Source organism: Electrona antarctica, assembly GCF_951216825.1.
Source record: "Electrona antarctica genome assembly, chromosome: 16".
Taxonomy (NCBI): Eukaryota; Metazoa; Chordata; class Actinopteri; order Myctophiformes; family Myctophidae; genus Electrona; species Electrona antarctica.
In genome coordinates, this window is record NC_136797.1 from 2,810,502 (window position 1) to 2,829,363 (window position 18,862).

At 45.3% G+C, this 18,862-nt stretch overlaps 1 protein-coding gene across 2 annotated transcripts in view; it reads right to left on the minus strand.

The window, feature by feature from the left end:
• Positions 1–5,768: 5,768 nt before the first annotated feature.
• tnfrsfa (tumor necrosis factor receptor superfamily, member a) overlaps positions 5,769–18,862 on the minus strand; it is a 39,391-nt gene continuing 26,297 nt past the window's right edge. For both annotated transcript variants that reach the window (XM_079524693.1, XM_079524694.1), the window contains exons 2-8: positions 14,486–14,597; positions 10,759–10,898; positions 10,500–10,589; positions 9,456–9,502; positions 8,049–8,348; positions 7,782–7,818; positions 5,769–6,216 (exon numbers count right to left, since the gene is read on the minus strand). In XM_079524693.1, coding sequence (XP_079380819.1) covers positions 5,888–6,216; positions 7,782–7,818; positions 8,049–8,348; positions 9,456–9,502; positions 10,500–10,589; positions 10,759–10,898; positions 14,486–14,597 — 1,055 coding nt within the window. In that variant the 3' untranslated portion in view covers positions 5,769–5,887. The remainder of the gene's footprint in view (positions 6,217–7,781; positions 7,819–8,048; positions 8,349–9,455; positions 9,503–10,499; positions 10,590–10,758; positions 10,899–14,485; positions 14,598–18,862) is intronic.

The following is an 18,862-nucleotide window of genomic DNA, read 5'->3' on the forward strand; positions in this document are numbered from 1 at the left end:
AGCAGATCTACAAGCTCATAGCGCGCCACCGAGTGCGGCGCTACGAGCTTGTAGGTCTGGTATTTTTGAAAAATCGTGAAAATGTGGTGCAAATCTTGGAATATATTCTTTCAGAACGTTTTTAACTAAAATCTTTGCTTCTGGGGGAGGGGCCCTGGAACAACATATTTTCAGATGGGGGTCGGCGGCCAATTACATTTATTTTTGGGGGTCCTTGACATGAAAATGTTTGAGAACGACTGACATAGAAACATGAGGTTATTCAGAAAACTGTCATTTTAGGCCAAATAGGCAATACTTTAGGCCTTAAAGTCACATGGCTTTGTAACAAAACAATGTAAGTAAATTGGCCTAAATTAGGTTCAATCCTATTTAATTATATTTAATCCTCTTATTTTACATATGACTTTTTTTATTTTAATAGTCATACATTTTATTAAACTTTTTTTTGGGTGAAATTAAATATATAGTTTCGTTTTGGATCAGATCTTTTATGTTTCCTGAAAAACTTAAATAAAAAATAAAAATAAAGTCTTAATTTAGGCCATTCGTTTAAGGTGGTGACGAATATGCTTCCAGAAAAGGCCTGCTCAGAAGTAAACGGGGTGTTAAGTCAGCAAGAAAAAAAAAAAGAGAAAAATAGTGTCCCTTAGGCAGGGTGTTATTTCATTGTCTTGTCACTAGATGGCAGTGCCAGCACTGTTATAAAGCCTTGTTCGTTCAGCTATAAAATAGAATTTCTCTCTCTCTCTCTCTCTATATATAAAATGTAGTCACTTCACTGCATGAAAAAAAGGCTAATTTGAGTCTCTACAATTGTTTTTCTCTCTTTCTCGGTTTCCACTTCAACGCCAGCCCTCTTTAAATCAGCATGTATGCTCTGTACTGTACATGTGTATGCTCTGTACTGTACATGTGTATGCTCTGTACGCATAAACAAAACCTTCAAACCCACTAGATTTATTCAGTTGTTTTTGTTTTGTTTTGTTAATAGAACTGCAGATATGTACATATACATTTTTTTTTACACATACTATTTTTCTTTTTCTTTTTTTTTTCTTTTTTTTGTGAGGCACGTGTTTCTCTCTGGAGAGAAAAAAAAATGGAAATAATGATGAACAAAGGGCTCTATTCATTCATTCATTCATTCATTCATGGGTAAATAAACCTTAAAACTTCTTTCCTTCCTTCTTTCCGACGGTAAATCCAGAAAATCTTTCCTTCATCTTGTCTTTGAGTCTAAATTAGTAACCGGCCAATGAGGGATAAGGTTCCGTACCTGCATGTATGTGTTGTGGCATTTTGATTGGTCAGTTAGGGTGGAACGTAACTAAGTACATTTACTCAAGTGGACTTTACTTGGACATACCGAGGACTGTGTGTGTGTGTGTGTGTGTGTGTGTGTGTGTGTGTGTGTGTGTGTGTGGGTGTGTGTGTGTGTGTGCGCGCGCCACTCTGAGGTGGAAAAGTATATTCACTAATTTTGACAAACACATTTGTATTTAGTTTTAGTCATAGTCTGAACATTTTTGAACATTGTTGACGAAATTGTCAACAAATTCAGTCTTAGTTTTTAGTCATCATAGCTTTAGTTCTTATTCAGTTTTTGTTTCCTTTTCGTCAAGTGAAAAAAAGGTAGTAGAAAAAGTTGGGCGCGTGTAAACTAACATTAACCCATTTTGGTGTTAGCATTAGCTATTGGAAAATAGCAGATCTACAAGCTCGTAGCGCGCCTCTGCCATTTTTGAAAAATCGAAGAACGAATCTGATCTCAGGTCAAAATGGGTTAAGACTGTTTATTGATTTGATTTACATTTAGAATCCGGTTTGTCGCGGCCGTGCCGATATGTGTGCGTCCCGACGGGAAAAGGGTTTCACCCGCCGCGCCGCACCACGCCACGCCCCGCCGCGCCACGCCACGCCACGCCGCACCACGCCCCGCCCCGCCACGCCACGCCACGCCACGCCACGCCGCACCACGCCCCGCCACGCCACGCCGCGCCGCGCCACGCCGCGCCGCGCCACGCCACGCCGCACCACGCCCCGCCACGCCACGCCACCCCACGCCACGCCGCGCCACGCCGCACCCCGCCCCGCCGCGCCACGCCAGTCACTGTTGCTCTGCATGCGGCTAAAAGCGTAGTCACACAACGCACAAAACCAAACCCCGTGTTTGCGGCGAAGTTCTGTTTTTCCGGGGTTTCGTTTATTTGCGATGGCATAAATAATAATAATAATAATAATAAGATCATTATAATTCACTAGAATAAATATGTAAATAATAAATAAAAAGACGGAACCTTTTGTAAGGCTCGTGTTACGAACGGAGGAAAACGTAACTGAAGCCATGAAAAATAAATCAAAACAAAAATAAACATTGAGTGATTAAAAACGTCCTTCCGTGTTGTGTGTGTGAGTACATGAACACTGAAGGACATGTCGAAGACGTGTTGTTGTTGACGTGTTGTGTGTGAGTACATGAACACTGAAGGACATGTCGAAGACGTGATGTTGTTGACGTGTTGTGTGTGAGTACATGAACACTGAAGGACATGTCGAAGACGTGATGTTGTTGACGTGTTGTGTGTGAGTACAGTAACACTGAAGGACATGTCGAAGACGTGATGTTGACGTGTTGTGTGTGAGTACATTAACACTGAAGGACATGTCGAAGACGTGATGTTGACGTGTTGTGTGTGAGTACATGAACACTGAAGGACATGTCGAAGACGTGATGTTGACGTGTTGTGTGTGAGTACAGTAACACTGAAGGACATGTCGAAGACGTGATGTTGTTGACGTGTTGTGTGTGAGTACATGAACACTGAAGGACATGTCGAAGACGTGATGTTGTTGACGTGTTGTGTGTGAGTACATTAACACTGAAGGACATGTCGAAGACGTGATGTTGACGTGTTGTGTGTGAGTACATTAACACTGAAGGACATGTCGAAGACGTGATGTTGACGTGTTGTGTGTGAGTACATTAACACTGAAGGACATGTCGAAGACGTGATGTTGACGTGTTGTGTGTGAGTACAGTAACACTGAAGGACATGTCGAAGACGTGATGTTGTTGACGTGTTGTGTGTGAGTACATTAACACTGAAGGACATGTCGAAGACGTGATGTTGACGTGTTGTGTGTGAGTACATTAACACTGAAGGACATGTCGAAGACGTGATGTTGACGTGTTGTGTGTGAGTACAGTAACACTGAAGGACATGTCGAAGACGTGATGAGGCGGAACTGAACGCGTTCAGTTTACTGCTGCGTCTATACGCGGCGCGGCGGCCATATTGGAAAGACAACGGCCCTCGTCCTTACTCCCATCACATCATCGTGTCTTTACGTGGTGCTCAACGTGTCACGCTGCGACGCGTTGAGAGCTTGTAGATCAGCTATTTTCGGGGGCGCAACCCAGCCCTACTCTTTTGCTAGTGGAGATGCGGGTGTAACGACATGGATTTCTAAAAAAAATTGTTCAACGCAAAATGCTGTGTTCAAGTTCAGGAGACCTCGGGGGGGAAAAAAAAGCAATTCTCCAGAATGCTGCTTTCTGGCGTAAAGGAAAGGAGGAGCATTTTGCATTTCTTTCACCATGTAGTAAACGCTACATTCATGGTCTGGAGAGGGCAGTTGTTTTACAGACGGGTAAAAAGGGCAGGGGCTGAAGCCCCCTTTTGATGTCTATGTGTGCACGTCCCTGATTGAGAGATTTATAAAAAAATAAAAAAAATCTGTCACGCTGGCTTCCTACCGCTAGGGCTGATGGGAAATGGAGGCGCAATGCAAAGTCAACGAGGTGGCAATGGCGGCGTCTGTGTCTCCCAGTTCCCCGCTGTTGTTGTTGTTGTCGGGACTGTGGAATATCTTACAAACGCTTGGCGGATATCTTCGTGACGCGGAACCTCTACATTAGTGCCCCGGGGGCGACTCTCCAAAGGTTAGTGAAATTAATATCATCCGCAGGTCAGCGTGTTGGTAGTATCGTCGGTGGGTGTGAATGAAGTAAAGAAGTGGCCAAATGTCGTTCCAATATGGCCGCCGGTGCAGTACAGAGCCTATTTATTGGCTTGGTTGTACAAAAAAAACAAAAAAACACACACAATCTATGGCACTTCTGTATCACTGCTAATGAGATACAGTATGGCAAAGATCTACTGTATCTACTGTATCTACTGTATCTACACCCACATACAGACTCCTTATTGTACATTTTTTTCAGATTGGACAAACTTGTGGGGAAAAGAGGTACAATTTTTCCATGAGTTAAACCCACATATCAAACCTGTCTTCAGAAATGCTCCAAACCTTTAAAAAAATGTCCTCGTCTCAAAACAGTAATCCGCGCATTATTATACGTAGCCTTATTGACCTGTAGCTTTTTAAGAAGAAATCTAATTCTATAGAACTATTAGTAAAATAGCATAATTGTCGCTCTATATTATACAAAAAAACAAAAAAAGTAAAAATAAAATAAAAATGTGCCAGTGGTCAGTGCATCAAGTAGGCACAGTAATCGGTCGACGGGTTAAACCGCCAACAGCTACGAAACCAGTGTATGTTCCCTGTCTCAAGGTAAAGGGTGCTTGGCCTGGCGTTCATGCCCGCTTGGCATCATGCCCGCTTGAGGCTCTGCATTCTGGGACCAACCAGAGCCAGTGGGGGGGGTGACCCAGTGGGGTGACCCAGTGGGGTGACCCGGCTGGTGAGCTACACACACAGGCCAGGAGGACGCCAGTAGGTGACCCAGCTGGTGAGCTACACACACAGGCCAGGAGGACGTCGCCAGTATGGCCGTAAGGAGTCATCTAGACGTGACACGGTTTTCTGCCCCCGCTTTGGGAGGGACGTTCCCCCCCGCGAGGTGAGAGGTTGTCTATGGGCTGTACATACACCTCTATGCAGACCTGTGTGCTTTATAAGGCTCTATAGTCCCCTCTATGCAGACCTGTGTGCTTTATAAGGCTCTATAGTCCCCTCTATGCAGACCTGTGTGCTTTATAAGGCTCTATAGTCCCCTCTATGCAGACCTGTGTGCTTTATAAGGCTCTATAGTCCCCTCTATGCAGACCTGTGTGCTTTATAAGGCTCTACAGTCACCTCTATGCAGACCTGTGTGCTTTATAAGGCTCTATAGTCCCCTCTATGCAGACCTGTGTGCTTTATAAGGCTCTATAGTCCCCTCTATGCAGACCTGTGTACTTTATAAGGCTCTATAGTCCCCTCTATGCAGACCTGTGTGCTTTATAAGGCTGTACAGACACCTGTATGCAGACCTGTGTGCTTATAAGGCCATACGGAGCCGTATGGAAGACTAACAACCTTCATTGTGCTCGTTAATTTTGGAGTTTTTGAAAAGACTCGCGTGGTCTTTCTTTCTTTCGTTTGGGGGAAGAAGTTGTCAACTTTTTTTCTCGTCTTGGTTTTGTTCTTGGTGGTTTTTGGGGCGTTCTATATATTCGCACACGTTCCGACCATCGTGGGTTAGTTACGACAGATCGTCTTAACAACAACCATCGACGACAATTCCTTCATCCCCCGTTTGTCCTTCATCCCCCGTTTGTTCCTTCATCCCCCGTTTGTTCCTTCATCCCCCGTTTGTTTTTGCTTTTCAAAAAAACGACCGGCCCATTTTCGACGGGCCAAAACAACCAACCACACACAGACACACGCGCGGCTAAATTCAGCCAATGAGAGGTAAACGCTCTCCCCTCCCCCCCCCCCCCCCCCCCCCCCCTCCCCCTCACTCTTGAGACAGCGTCTATGTGCTTTCTTTGTTCTGTCTTCTTGTTCTCGGTCTTTTAGAATAAAGTACGTAATAGTTCCTGTCCCGCCCCCTTTCCATCCGTCGTTATAACCGCCCGCGGTAGCGTAGCGGGTTTTAACAGCAGGGGGCGCCGCTGCCACTGCCGTTGTCGTTGGCGTGCTTGTAGTATCCGCGCTGCAGCGCGGCGTACGCGATGCTCTCGGCCGAGCGCCGCTGGTCCATGCTCAACAGCGCCTCCAGCAGGCTGTTGATGTCGGCCTTCAGCCCTTCGCGCTGCATCCAGCTCTTCAGCAGGTCGTAGACCTTGTCGCCCGGCGGGCCGCCCTCGGCGATGCGGATGTGGTTGTCGCTCACGCCCAGCAGGCGGAAGAACTTGTTGTGGATCCGCACGTCCAGGTACTCGTCGAACAGGTCGAAGCTCTTCCTCAGAGACCTCTCCGAGCCTGGAGGAGAGAGGAGGAGGGAAAATATAAACGTGGGAATGAACGATGGGACAAAACGGAACGGGTGTTAACGTTTGTGTAGCCTCGGAAACCAAGGCTACCGATGGGGACCGATTCCACTTAAATTCGGTTTTCATATCAATAAACTTTGTCTTTTGGATAAAACTTCGTCCTGGGCGCTGGGTGTTACTAATAGAAAGGACGGTGAACTTGGTCCTGGGCGTCGGGCGTTACTAATAGAAAGGACGGTGAACTTGGTCCTGGGCGCTGGGTGTTACTAATAGAAAGGACGGTGAACTTGGTCCTGGGCGCTGGGTGTTACTAATAGAAAGGACGGTGAACTTGGTCCTGGGCGTCGGGCGTTACTAATAGAAAGGACGGTGAACTTGGTCCTGGGCGCTGGGTGTTACTAATAGAAAGGACGGTGAACTTCGTCCTGGGCGATTGGGGTGTTAACTGTGTACTCTTTGGAGTAACATTAACACCAAGGATTTGACTGTGTGGTTCGTAGTAACAGTTAGAATAGAACAATATCTTCATGGAGAGGAATCTACTTATAGAGAATAGAACACTATCTTTATGGAGAGGAATCTACTTATAGAGAATAGAACACTATCTTCATGGAGAGGAATCTACTTATAGAGAATAGAACAATATCTTCATGGAGAGAGGAATCTACTTATAGAGAATAGAACACTATCTTCATGGAGAGAGGAATCTACTTATAGAGAATAGAACAATATCTTCATGGAGAGGAATCTACTTATAGAGAATAGAACACTATCTTCATGGAGAGAGGAATCTACTAGAGAGGAATCTACTTATAGAGAATAGAACACTATCTTCATGGAGAGGAATCTACTTATAGAGAATAGAACACTATCTTCATGGAGAGAGGAATCTACTAGAGAGGAATCTACTTATAGAGAATAGAACAATATCTTCATGGAGAGGAATCTACTTATAGAGAATAGAACACTATCTTTATGGAGAGAGGAATCTACTTATAGAGAATAGAACACTATCTTCATGGAGAGGAATCTACTTATATAGAATAGAACACTATCTTCATGGAGAGAGGAATCTACTTATAGAGAATAGAACACTATCTTCATGGAGAGAGGAATCTACTAGAGAGGAATCTACTAGAGAGGAATCTACTAGAGAGGAATCTACTTATAGAGAATAGAACACTATCTTTATGGAGAGAGGAATCTACTTATAGAGAATAGAACACTATCTTTATGGAGAGAGGAATCTACTTATAGAGAATAGAACACTATCTTCATGGAGAGAGGAATCTACTTATAGAGAATAGAACACTATCTTTATGGAGAGGAATCTACTTATAGAGAATAGAACACTATCTTTATGGAGAGAGGAATCTACTTATAGAGAATAGAACACTATCTTTATGGAGAGGAATCTACTTATAGAGAATAGAACACTATCTTTATGGAGAGAGGAATCTACTTATAGAGAATAGAACACTATCTTCATGGAGAGAGGAATCTACTAGAGAGGAATCTACTAGAGAGGAATCTACTAGAGAGGAATCTACTTACCGAGTAGTGGAACTAATCTGTTCTGTAGAGGATCATCCTGCAACACAGACAATAAAACAAATAGATATTATGAATATAATGTTACAAGTTTAAAGCAAAGGAAATTTGGAGGGACGTCCTGATAAATAAATAACTTATTTTTGGCACAAGATACTTTATTAAGGATAGCACTGCTTTTCAAAACATCCATAAATGAATATGGAATCTACAAATATTAGTTTTATCCGATATATTTGTGCGTGGCGTGGCGTTTGGGTGTTTCCTCACCATGTCCGTGGGCTGCAGCCTCAGCGAGGTGGCGCTGGGGCTGTGGTGCGGCGAGCTGCCACTAGAGGCCGCCGTGGGCAGCGCCGACAGGCTGGTCTGGGAGGAGCTGGTGGTGTTGGGCAGGCTGTCGCCCAGGCCGCGGTCCTCGTCCTCCACCACCAGGGGGGGCGACGCCTTGCTCAGGCCGCCCGCCTGCGTCTCCTGCAGCAGGGGGCGGGACTCCGGCCGAGACTCCTCCCCCTCCAGGCCGGCGTTCTGGTTGTTCTGGCGCTCCTCCGGCGTGGCGCCGCCGCTCTCGTCCTGACGGGCCGTCGAGAAAGAGAGGGAGGGCGCCGTTAATTCACCTTTAGCTAAGCCCCGCCCTCTACCACTTAGACACTCCCACTAGGACACTTTCCAGCCGGGCTCATTCATTCCAATGTAAATATCATGGATTTTACACATTAAATACTGGATCATTTTTGGAACCTAGACTTTCAAAATCTCTTCCAAATCAGTCAACAAGGCCTGCCGTATGCACTGGAAAAATATGTGCGTGGCATTTCTTTTTTAAAACAATGTTTTATCATATAGGGAAACTATTGGTGGAGAGGTTTGTCTAACCCATATTATGCTTAGCTGTGATTGGACCATAGCAGTTTGGGGAGGGGCTTAGCTATAGGTCAATTCCCTGTACTAAATACTAAATAAAAACTAAATAAACACTAAGCTAAGATGACTAAAAGTGAGACTAAATATAGTTAGTGGCAATTTTGTCAAAACAAACTAGACTAAAAAGAGGTCCAGTTGTGTTCTGAAAATAGCAGATCTACAAGCTCACAGCGTTGCGACTCGCTGTGAGCTTGTAGATCAGCTATATTCATCATGCAACCAAGTATAAAATAAAATAAATCTGAACACACACTATAGCAATGATTACTGTCACAATATAGAGCTATTTAACACTGTTACTGAACACACACTCTATAGCAATGATTACTGTCACAATATAGAGCTATTTAACACTGTTACTGAACACACTCTATAGCAATGATTACTGTCACAATATAGAGCTATTTAACACTGTTACTGAACACACACTCTATAGCAATGATTACTGTCACAATATAGAGCTATTTGACACTGTTACTGAACACACACTCTATAGCAATGATTACTGTCACAATATAGAGCTATTTGACACTGTTACTGAACACACACTCTATAGCAATGATTACTGTCACAATATAGAGCTATTTAACACTGTTACTGAACACACACTCTATAGCAATGATTACTGTCACAATATAGAGCTATTTTACACTGTTACTGAACACACACTATAGCAATGATTGCTGTCACAATATAGAGCTATTCATTTGTTTTAATTAAAATAAAAGGTTTGGGATTCAACAATGAATTACTTACAATAGGAATCTTGACAATTTCACTGTTATCACTTTGGCTCTCAGAACCTGTACCAGGAGAGCAAACAAAACAGGAAAACTTTGGTTATGAAACATTCAAAATTTTGAAAATGTCAAACGCTGTGCGTTCACTCTGAGTAGAGCTGCTGCTTCTTCGCCTGGGAAGGAGCCAGCTTAGGTGGTTCGGTGCATCTGGTTAGGATGCCTCTGGAGCGTCTCCCTAGGGAGGTCCTCGAGGCATCTGGTTAGGATGCCTCTCGGGCGTCTCCCTAGGGAGGTCCTCGAGGCATCTGGTTAGGATGCCTCTCGGGCGTCTCCCTAGGGAGGTCCTCGAGGCATCTGGTCAGGATGCCTCTCGGGCGTCTCCCTAGGGAGGTCCTCGAGGCATCTGGTTAGGATGCCTCTGGAGCGTCTCCCTAGGGAGGTCCTCGAGGCATCTGGTTAGGATGCCTCTCGGGCGTCTCCCTAGGGAGGTCCTCGAGGCATCTGGTTAGGATGCCTCTGGAGCGTCTCCCTAGGGAGGTCCTCGAGGCATCTGGTTAGGATGCCTCTGGAGCGTCTCCCTAGGGAGGTCCTCGAGGCATCTGGTTAGGATGCCTCTCGGGCGTCTCCCTAGGGAGGTCCCTCGAGGCATCTGGTTAGGATGCCTCTCGGGCGTCTCCCTAGGGAGGTCCCTCGAGGCATCTGGTTAGGATGCCTCTCGGGCGTCTCCCTAGGGAGGTCCCTCGAGGCATCTGGTTAGGATGCCTCTCGGGCGTCTCCCTAGGGAGGTCCTCGAGGCATCTGGTTAGGATGCCTCTCGGGCGTCTCCCTAGGGAGGTCCTCGAGGCACGTCCCACTGGGAGGAGACCCCGGGGCAGACCAAGGCGCAGTTGGAGGAAACACATCGACTCACTGGGCCTTGGAACACCTTGGGATCCCCCCAGGAGGAAGTCACTAATGTTGCTCTGGAGAGGGAAGTCTGGAGCTTTCTGGTGGAGCTGTTGCCCCCGCGACCAGACTACGGATAAGCGGTTGAAGCAGGATGTGTGTGTTCAGTACTTACATGGTTTCTCACAGGAATGTTTGGTGATGAACCACCAGGATGTCACTCCAACCACCAAGATGAGAATCAGCAGAACCACCACAGGGATAACTGTTGACAAACAACACGGAACGCATGACGTCAGAACAATGCAACACATTTCTTTAACTCATTTAGGCCTGACGTCGAAATTTAATAATAAGTGGTCCTTGAGGTGTTTCCAGGTGGTCCCCAGCTAAATGATGGAGAGTTGGAAAACCAAATGGACCCTTATAGTTACCTATGGATTCCGGCGAGGTGGGGGCCGGGGGGGTCGTAGGGAGGGCGGGGGAGTTCTCCGTGGGGTCCAGGTCTCGTTTCCTACAGAGGGTGTTGGAGAACGGGGTGCACCTCCTTACCTCCTCCTCCCCCGCTTTGCACCTGGAATACATATTTAATGAGATATATCAACTCATTTACATATTTATTGAGATATATCAACTCATTTACATATTTAATGAGATATATCAACTCATTTACATATCGTTGCTGTCGGGAGGAAACCTCATAACTCCATTTTGGAGATTTTGGATTTTTTTTTTGGGCATAAATTAGTGCTATTGAACACCCTTTATGTCTGTGTGTTGTTCCATAAATCAGTGCTATTGAACACCCTTTACGTCTGTGTTGTTTCATAAATCAGTGCTATTGAACACCCTTTACGTCTGTGTGTTGTTTCATAAATCAGTGCTATTGAACACCCTTTACGTCTGTGTTGTTTCATAAATCAGTGCTATTGAACACCCTTTACGTCTGTGTGTTGTTTCATAAATCAGTGCTATTGAACACCCTTTACGTCTGTGTGTTGTTTCATAAATCAGTGCTATTGAACACCCTTTACGTCTGTGTGTTGTTCCATACATCAGTGCTATTGAACACCCTTTACGTCTGTGTTGTTTCATAAATCAGTGCTATTGAACACCCTTTACGTCTGTGTGTTGTTTCATAAATCAGTGCTATTGAACACCCTTTACGTCTGTGTGTTGTTTCATAAATCAGTGCTATTGAACACCCTTTATGTCTGTGTGTTGTTTCATAAATCAGTGCTATTGAACACCCTTTACGTCTGTGTGTTGTTTCATATATCAGTGCTATTGAACACCCTTTATGTCTGTGTGTTGTTTCATACATCAGTGCTATTGAACACCCTTTACGTCTGTTCGTTGTTTCATAAATCAGTGCTATTGAACACCCTTTACGTCTGTGTGTTGTTCCATAAATCAGTGCTATTGAACACCCTTTATGTCTGTGTGTTGTTTCATATATCAGTGCTATTGAACACCCTTTATGTCTGTTCGTTGTTTCATAAATCAGTGCTATTGAACACCCTTTACGTCTGTGTGTTGTTCCATAAATCAGTGCTATTGAACACCCTTTACGTCTGTGTGTTGTTCCATAAATCAGTGCTATTGAACACCCTTTACGTCTGTGTGTTGTTCCATAAATCAGTGCTATTGAACACCCTTTACATATGTGTGTTGTTTCATAAATCAGTGCTATTGAACACCCTTTACGTCTGTGTGTTGTTTCATAAATCAGTGCTATTGAACACCCTTTACGTCTGTGTGTTGTTTCATAAATCAGTGCTATTGAACACCCTTTATGTCTGTGTGTTGTTTCATAAATCAGTGCTATTGAACACCCTTTACGTCTGTTCGTTGTTTCATAAATCAGTGCTATTGAACACCCTTTACGTCTGTGTGTTGTTCCATAAATCAGTGCTATTGAACACCCTTTATGTCTGTGTGTTGTTTCATATATCAGTGCTATTGAACACCCTTTACGTCTGTTCGTTGTTTCATAAATCAGTGCTATTGAACACCCTTTACGTCTGTGTGTTGTTCCATAAATCAGTGCTATTGAACACCCTTTACGTCTGTGTGTTGTTCCATAAATCAGTGCTATTGAACACCCTTTACGTCTGTGTGTTGTTCCATAAATCAGTGCTATTGAACACCCTTTACGTCTGTGTGTTGTTTCATTTATCAGTGCTATTGAACACCCTTTACGTCTGTGTGTTGTTTCATATATCAGTGCTATTGAACACCCTTTACGTCTGTGTGTTGTTTCATAAATCAGTGCTATTGAACACCCTTTACGTCTGTGTGTTGTTTCATAAATCAGTGCTATTGAACACCCTTTATGTCTGTGTGTTGTTTCATAAATCAGTGCTACTGAACACCCTCTACGTCTGAGTGTTGTTTCATAAATCAGTGCTATTGAACACCCTTTACGTCTGAGTGTTGTTTCATAAATCAGTGCTATTGAACACCCTTTACGTCTGTGTGTTGTTTCATAAATCAGTGCTATTGAACACCCTTTACGTCTGTGTGTTGTTCCATAAATCAGTGCTATTGAACACCCTTTACGTCTGAGTGTTGTTTCATAAATCAGTGCTATTGAACACCCTTTACGTCTGTGTGTTGTTTGATAAATCAGTGCTATTGAACACCCTTTACGTCTGTGTGTTGTTTCATAAATCAGTGCTATTGAACACCCTTTACGTCTGTGTGTTGTTTCATAAATCAGTGCTATTGAACACCCTTTACGTCTGTGTGTTGTTCCATAAATCAGTGCTATTGAACACCCTTTACGTCTGTGTGTTGTTTCATAAATCAGTGCTATTGAACACCCTTTACGGCTGTGTGTTGTTTCATAAATCAGTGCTATTGAACACCCTTTACGTCTGTGTGTTGTTTCATAAATCAGTGCTATTGAACACCCTTTACGTCTGTGTGTTGTTTCATAAATCAGTGCTATTGAACACCCTTTACGTCTGTGTGTTGTTTCATATATCAGTGCTATTGAACACCCTTTACGTCTGAGTGTTGTTTCATAAATCAGTGCTATTGAACACCCTTTACGTCTGAGTGTTGTTTCATAAATCAGTGCTATTGAACACCCTTTACGTCTGTGTGTTGTTTCATAAATCAGTGCTATTGAACACCCTTTACGTCTGTGTGTTGTTTCATAAATCAGTGCTATTGAACACCCTTTACGTCTGTGTGTTGTTTCATAAATCAGTGCTATTGAACACCCTTTACGTCTGTGTGTTGTTTCATAAATCAGTGCTATTGAACACCCTTTACGTCTGTGTGTTGTTTCGAAAATATTGAACCAATGGAAAGTAGTAAAACGTGCTTTGGACAAAACCTCTTAACTCCATTGAACCCTCAAAGTGTCTGCTAAAGCAACTAACTCCACCACCTCTCCCCCTCTTATGGAAGTAATTGACAATATATAAAGTCACAACACCAACTTTGATGGAGGCTGTATTGCTTTGTTTTAAAAAATATAAGGTTTTCTTTATTTCCTGAAAAAATATATTTTTTTCACTTCCTGAAAAATGAACATTTTGGAGTTATGAGGTTTCCTCCCGACAGCAGAGATATTTAATGAGAGATATCAATACATTTACATATTTAATAATGAGACATGAACACATGATTCAGTGTGTTTGCCTATTATATACAGTATAGGCAATAAAATACATATGTGACCAGATTTGACTGAGAGCTGCCATCGTGCAGACTTCAGCTTTTCAAAATGAGTTAATAGCACAGGCAGACTCTTCACATACTAGAGCATGTCTGAAATAAATGTCAGAGCTGAAACTGACATGTAAATATGAAATAAATGCTTAAAAGTGTAGCTATAGGTGAAATGTTAGAGTCCACAGAAGTGAACCTTTCAAGCCTGTTTTCTCAACTCGCTGTTTCTCTGCAACTCATTACTCTATAAGCCATATCTCCAAAACTGGTGGGTCAAACTGAACAACCAATATGTCAATTTGAAGCTATGATTCCCTGCTTTCACATGACATGAAACTATGTCATGTCATACATAGTTTCATGACTATGACTATTTTATGTCATCAAATGGTGGTTCCGTGGCTCAAATGCAGAATAAATAACGGACCTTTGATGTGAAAAGGGTTGAAACCCCCTGGGTTTAAAGCCCTCACTGACCTGGCGCAGCGCTTGCACACCTCACAGGCCTGGTCGGGCACACAGAACGTCCCGGGTTTACACTGGCACCGCGTGTCTGTGGTGCTGCTGCACGACTCCGTCTCCATCTCATCTGGGGAGCACAGAAACATGGATGCATTTTTAGGCCTGACGTCGAAATTTTAAAAAAAAATGTTCGCTCTGAAAGAATATACATTCAAAGATTTGTGCCGGCATTTTTACGATTTTTAAAAAAATAGCAGATCTACAAGCTCGTAGCGTGCCACCGAGTGGCGCGCTACGAGCTTGTAGATCTGCTATTTTTCAATAGCTTAAGTATAACATAATGCTTAAAACACCATGGGCCACCAGATTCTACAAATGTCTTCTAACTCCTGACAGTTTTCTGAAAAACCCTATGTTTCTGTGTCAGTCGTTCTCAAACATTTTCATGTCAAGGACCCCCCCAAAATGTATGTAATTGGCTGCCGACCCCATCTGAAAGTTCCAGGGACCCCCCCCCAGAAGCAAAGATTTGACTTAAAAACGTTCACTCTAAAAGAATATATTCAAAGATTCAAATAGCAGACCTACAAGCTCATAGCGCGGCACTCGGTGGCGCGCTATGAGCACAAACACACTAAGCAGATTCTACCAGTGTATCACAATGTCACACAACACAGGGCAGCATTTGTTTGAACAAGTCAACTTCCTGCTGATTTTACCGTTTGAAGATCCAGATCTATGGATTTTTTTTTTTTTTACTAAATAAATACAAATGTCATAGGCTACTGGGTTTTGTGATGTTTCACACTTTTAAAAAAAACTTTCTGGGGGCTTGAGATAAAACATGTCAGATGTTCAGATGTTTAGATAGATCACTTGTGTCGCACTTTCCCCGGTCGGGCAACTCGAAAGCAAACTCCAGCTGCTCGAAAGTTTTATTTAGCTGCCAGGGGCAGGTGGGCAACCCTTAGTGTTTTATTTAGCTGCCAGGGGCAGGTGGGCAACCCTTAGTGTTTTATTGAGCTGCCAGGGGCAGGTGGGCAACCCTTAGTGTTTTATTGAGCTGCCAGGGGCAGGTGGGCAACCCTTAGTGTTCTATTGAGCTGCCAGGGGCAGGTGGGCAACCCTTAGTGTTTTATTTAGCTGCCAGGGGCAGGTGGGCAACCCTTAGTGTTTTATTTAGCTGCCAGGGGCAGGTGGGCAACCCTTAGTGTTTTATTTAGCTGCCAGGGGCAGGTGGGCAACCCTTAGTGTTTTATTTAGCTGCCAGGGGCAGGTGGGCGACCCTTAGTGTTTTATTGAGCTGCCAGGGGCAGGTGGGCAACCCTTAGTGTTTTATTTAGCTGCCAGGGGCAGGTGGGCAACCCTTAGTGTTTTATTTAGCTGCCAGGGGCAGGTGGGCAACCCTTAGTGTTTTATTGAGCTGCCAGGGGCAGGTGGGCAACCCTTAGCGTTTTATTTAGCTGCCAGGGGCAGGTGGGCAACCCTTAGTGTTTTATTGAGCTGCCAGGGGCAGGTGGGCAACCCTTAGTGTTTTATTGAGCTGCCAGGGGCAGGTGGGCAACCCTTAGTGTTCTATTGAGCTGCCAGGGGCAGGTGGGCAACCCTTAGTGTTTTATTTAGCTGCCAGGGGCAGGTGGGCAACCCTTAGTGTTTTATTTAGCTGCCAGGGGCAGGTGGGCAACCCTTAGTGTTTTATTTAGCTGCCAGGGGCAGGTGCGCAACCCTTAGTGTTTTATTTAGCTGCCAGGGGCAGGTGGGCAACCCTTAGTGTTTTATTTAGCTGCCAGGGGCAGGTGGGCAACCCTTAGTGTTTTATTTAGCTGCCAGGGGCAGGTGGGCAACCCTTAGTGTTTTATTTAGCTGCCAGGGGCAGGTGCGCAACCCTTAGTGTTTTATTTAGCTGCCAGGGGCAGGTGGGCAACCCTTAGTGTTTTATTTAGCTGCCAGGGGCAGGTGGGCAACCCTTAGTGTTTTATTTAGCTGTCAGGGGCAGGTGGGCAACCCTTAGTGTTTTATTGAGCTGCCAGGGGCAGGTGGGCAACCCTTAGTTTTATTTAGCTGCCAGGGGCAGGTGGGCAACCCTTAGTGTTTTATTTAGCTGCCAGGGGCAGGTGGGCAACCCTTAGTGTTTTATTGAGCTGCCAGGGGCAGGTGGGCAACCCTTAGTGTTTTATTTAGCTGCCAGGGGCAGGTGGGCAACCCTTAGTGTTTTATTTAGCAGCCAGGGGCAGGTGGGCAACCCTTAGTGTTTTATTTAGCTGCCAGGGCCAGGTGGGCAACCCTTAGTGTTTTATTTAGCTGCCAGGGGCAGGTGGGCAACCCTTAGTGTTTTATTTAGCAGCCAGGGGCAGGTGGGCAACCCTTAGTGTTTTATTTAGCTGCCAGGGCCAGGTGGGCAACCCTTAGTGTTTTATTGAGCTGCCAGGGGCAGGTGGGCAACCCTTAGTGTTTTATTTAGCTGCCAGGGGCAGGTGGGCAACCCTTAGTGTTTTATTTAGCAGCCAGGGGCAGGTGGGCAACCCTTAGTGTTTTATTTAGCTGCCAGGGCCAGGTGGGCAACCCTTAGCTTTTTATTTAGCTGCCAGGGGCAGGTGGGCAACCCTTAGTGTTTTATTTAGCTGCCAGGGGCAGGTGGGCAACCCTTAGCGTTTTATTTAGCTGCCAGGGGCAGGTGGGCAACCCTTAGTGTTTTATTGAGCTGCCAGGGGCAGGTGGGCAACCCTTAGTGTTTTATTGAGCTGCCAGGGGCAGGTGGGCAACCCTTAGTGTTTTATTCAGCTGCCAGGGGCAGGTGGGCAACCCTTAGTGTTTTATTTAGCTGCCAGGGGCAGGTGGGCAACCCTTAGTGTTTTATTTAGCAGCCAGGGGCAGGTGGGCAACCCTTAGTGTTTTATTTAGCTGCCAGGGCCAGGTGGGCAACCCTTAGTGTTTTATTTAGCTGCCAGGGGCAGGTGGGCAACCCTTAGTGTTTTATTTAGCAGCCAGGGGCAGGTGGGCAACCCTTAGTGTTTTATTTAGCTGCCAGGGGCAGGTGGGCAACCCTTAGTGTTTTATTGAGCTGCCAGGGGCAGGTGGGCAACCCTTAGTGTTTTATTTAGCTGCCAGGGGCAGGTGGGCAACCCTTAGTGTTTTATTTAGCAGCCAGGGGCAGGTGGGCAACCCTTAGTGTTTTATTTAGCTGCCAGGGCCAGGTGGGCAACCCTTAGTGTTTTATTTAGCTGCCAGGGGCAGGTGGGCAACCCTTAGTGTTTTATTTAGCTGCCAGGGGCAGGTGGGCAACCCTTAGCGTTTTATTTAGCTGCCAGGGGCAGGTGGGCAACCCTTAGTGTTTTATTGAGCTGCCAGGGGCAGGTGGGCAACCCTTAGTGTTTTATTGAGCTGCCAGGGGCAGGTGGGCAACCCTTAGTGTTCTATTGAGCTGCCAGGGGCAGGTGGGCAACCCTTAGTGTTTTATTTAGCTGCCAGGGGGCAGGTAGGCAACCCTTAGTGTTTTATTTAGCTGCCAGGGGCAGGTGGGCAACCCTTAGTGTTTTATTTAGCTGCCAGGGGCAGGTGCGCAACCCTTAGTGTTTTATTTAGCTGCCAGGGGCAGGTGGGCAACCCTTAGTGTTTTATTTAGCTGCCAGGGGCAGGTGGGCAACCCTTAGTGTTTTATTTAGCTGCCAGGGGCAGGTGGGCAACCCTTAGTGTTTTATTGAGCTGCCAGGGGCAGGTGGGCAACCCTTAGCGTTTTATTTAGCTGCCAGGGGCAGGTGGGCAACCCTTAGTGTTTTATTTAGCTGCCAGGGGCAGGTGGGCAACCCTTAGTGTTTTATTTAGCTGCCAGGGGCAGGTGGGCAACCCTTAGTGTTTTATTGAGCTGCCAGGGGCAGGTGGGCAACCCTTAGTGTTTTATTTAGCTGCCAGGGGCAGGTGGGCAACCCTTAGTGTTTTATTTAGCAGCCAGGGGCAGGTGGGCAACCCTTAGTGTTTTATTTAGCTGCCAGGGCCAGGTGGGCAACCCTTAGTGTTTTATTTAGCTGCCAGGGGCAGGTGGGCAACCCTTAGTGTTTTATTTAGCAGCCAGGGACAGGTGGGCAACCCTTAGTGTTTTATTTAGCTGCCAGGGCCAGGTGGGCAACCCTTAGTGTTTTATTTAGCTGCCAGGGGCAGGTGGGCAACCCTTAGTATTTTATTTAGCTGCCAGGGGCAGGTGGGCAACCCTTAGTGTTTTATTTAGCTGCCAGGGGCAGGTGGGCAACCCTTAGTGTTTTATTTAGCTGCCAGGGGCAGGTGGGCAACCCTTAGTGTTTTATTTAGCTGCCAGGGGCAGGTGGGCGACCCTTAGTGTTTTATTTAGCTGCCAGGGGCAGGTGGGCAACCCTTAGTGTTTTATTTAGCTGCCAGGGG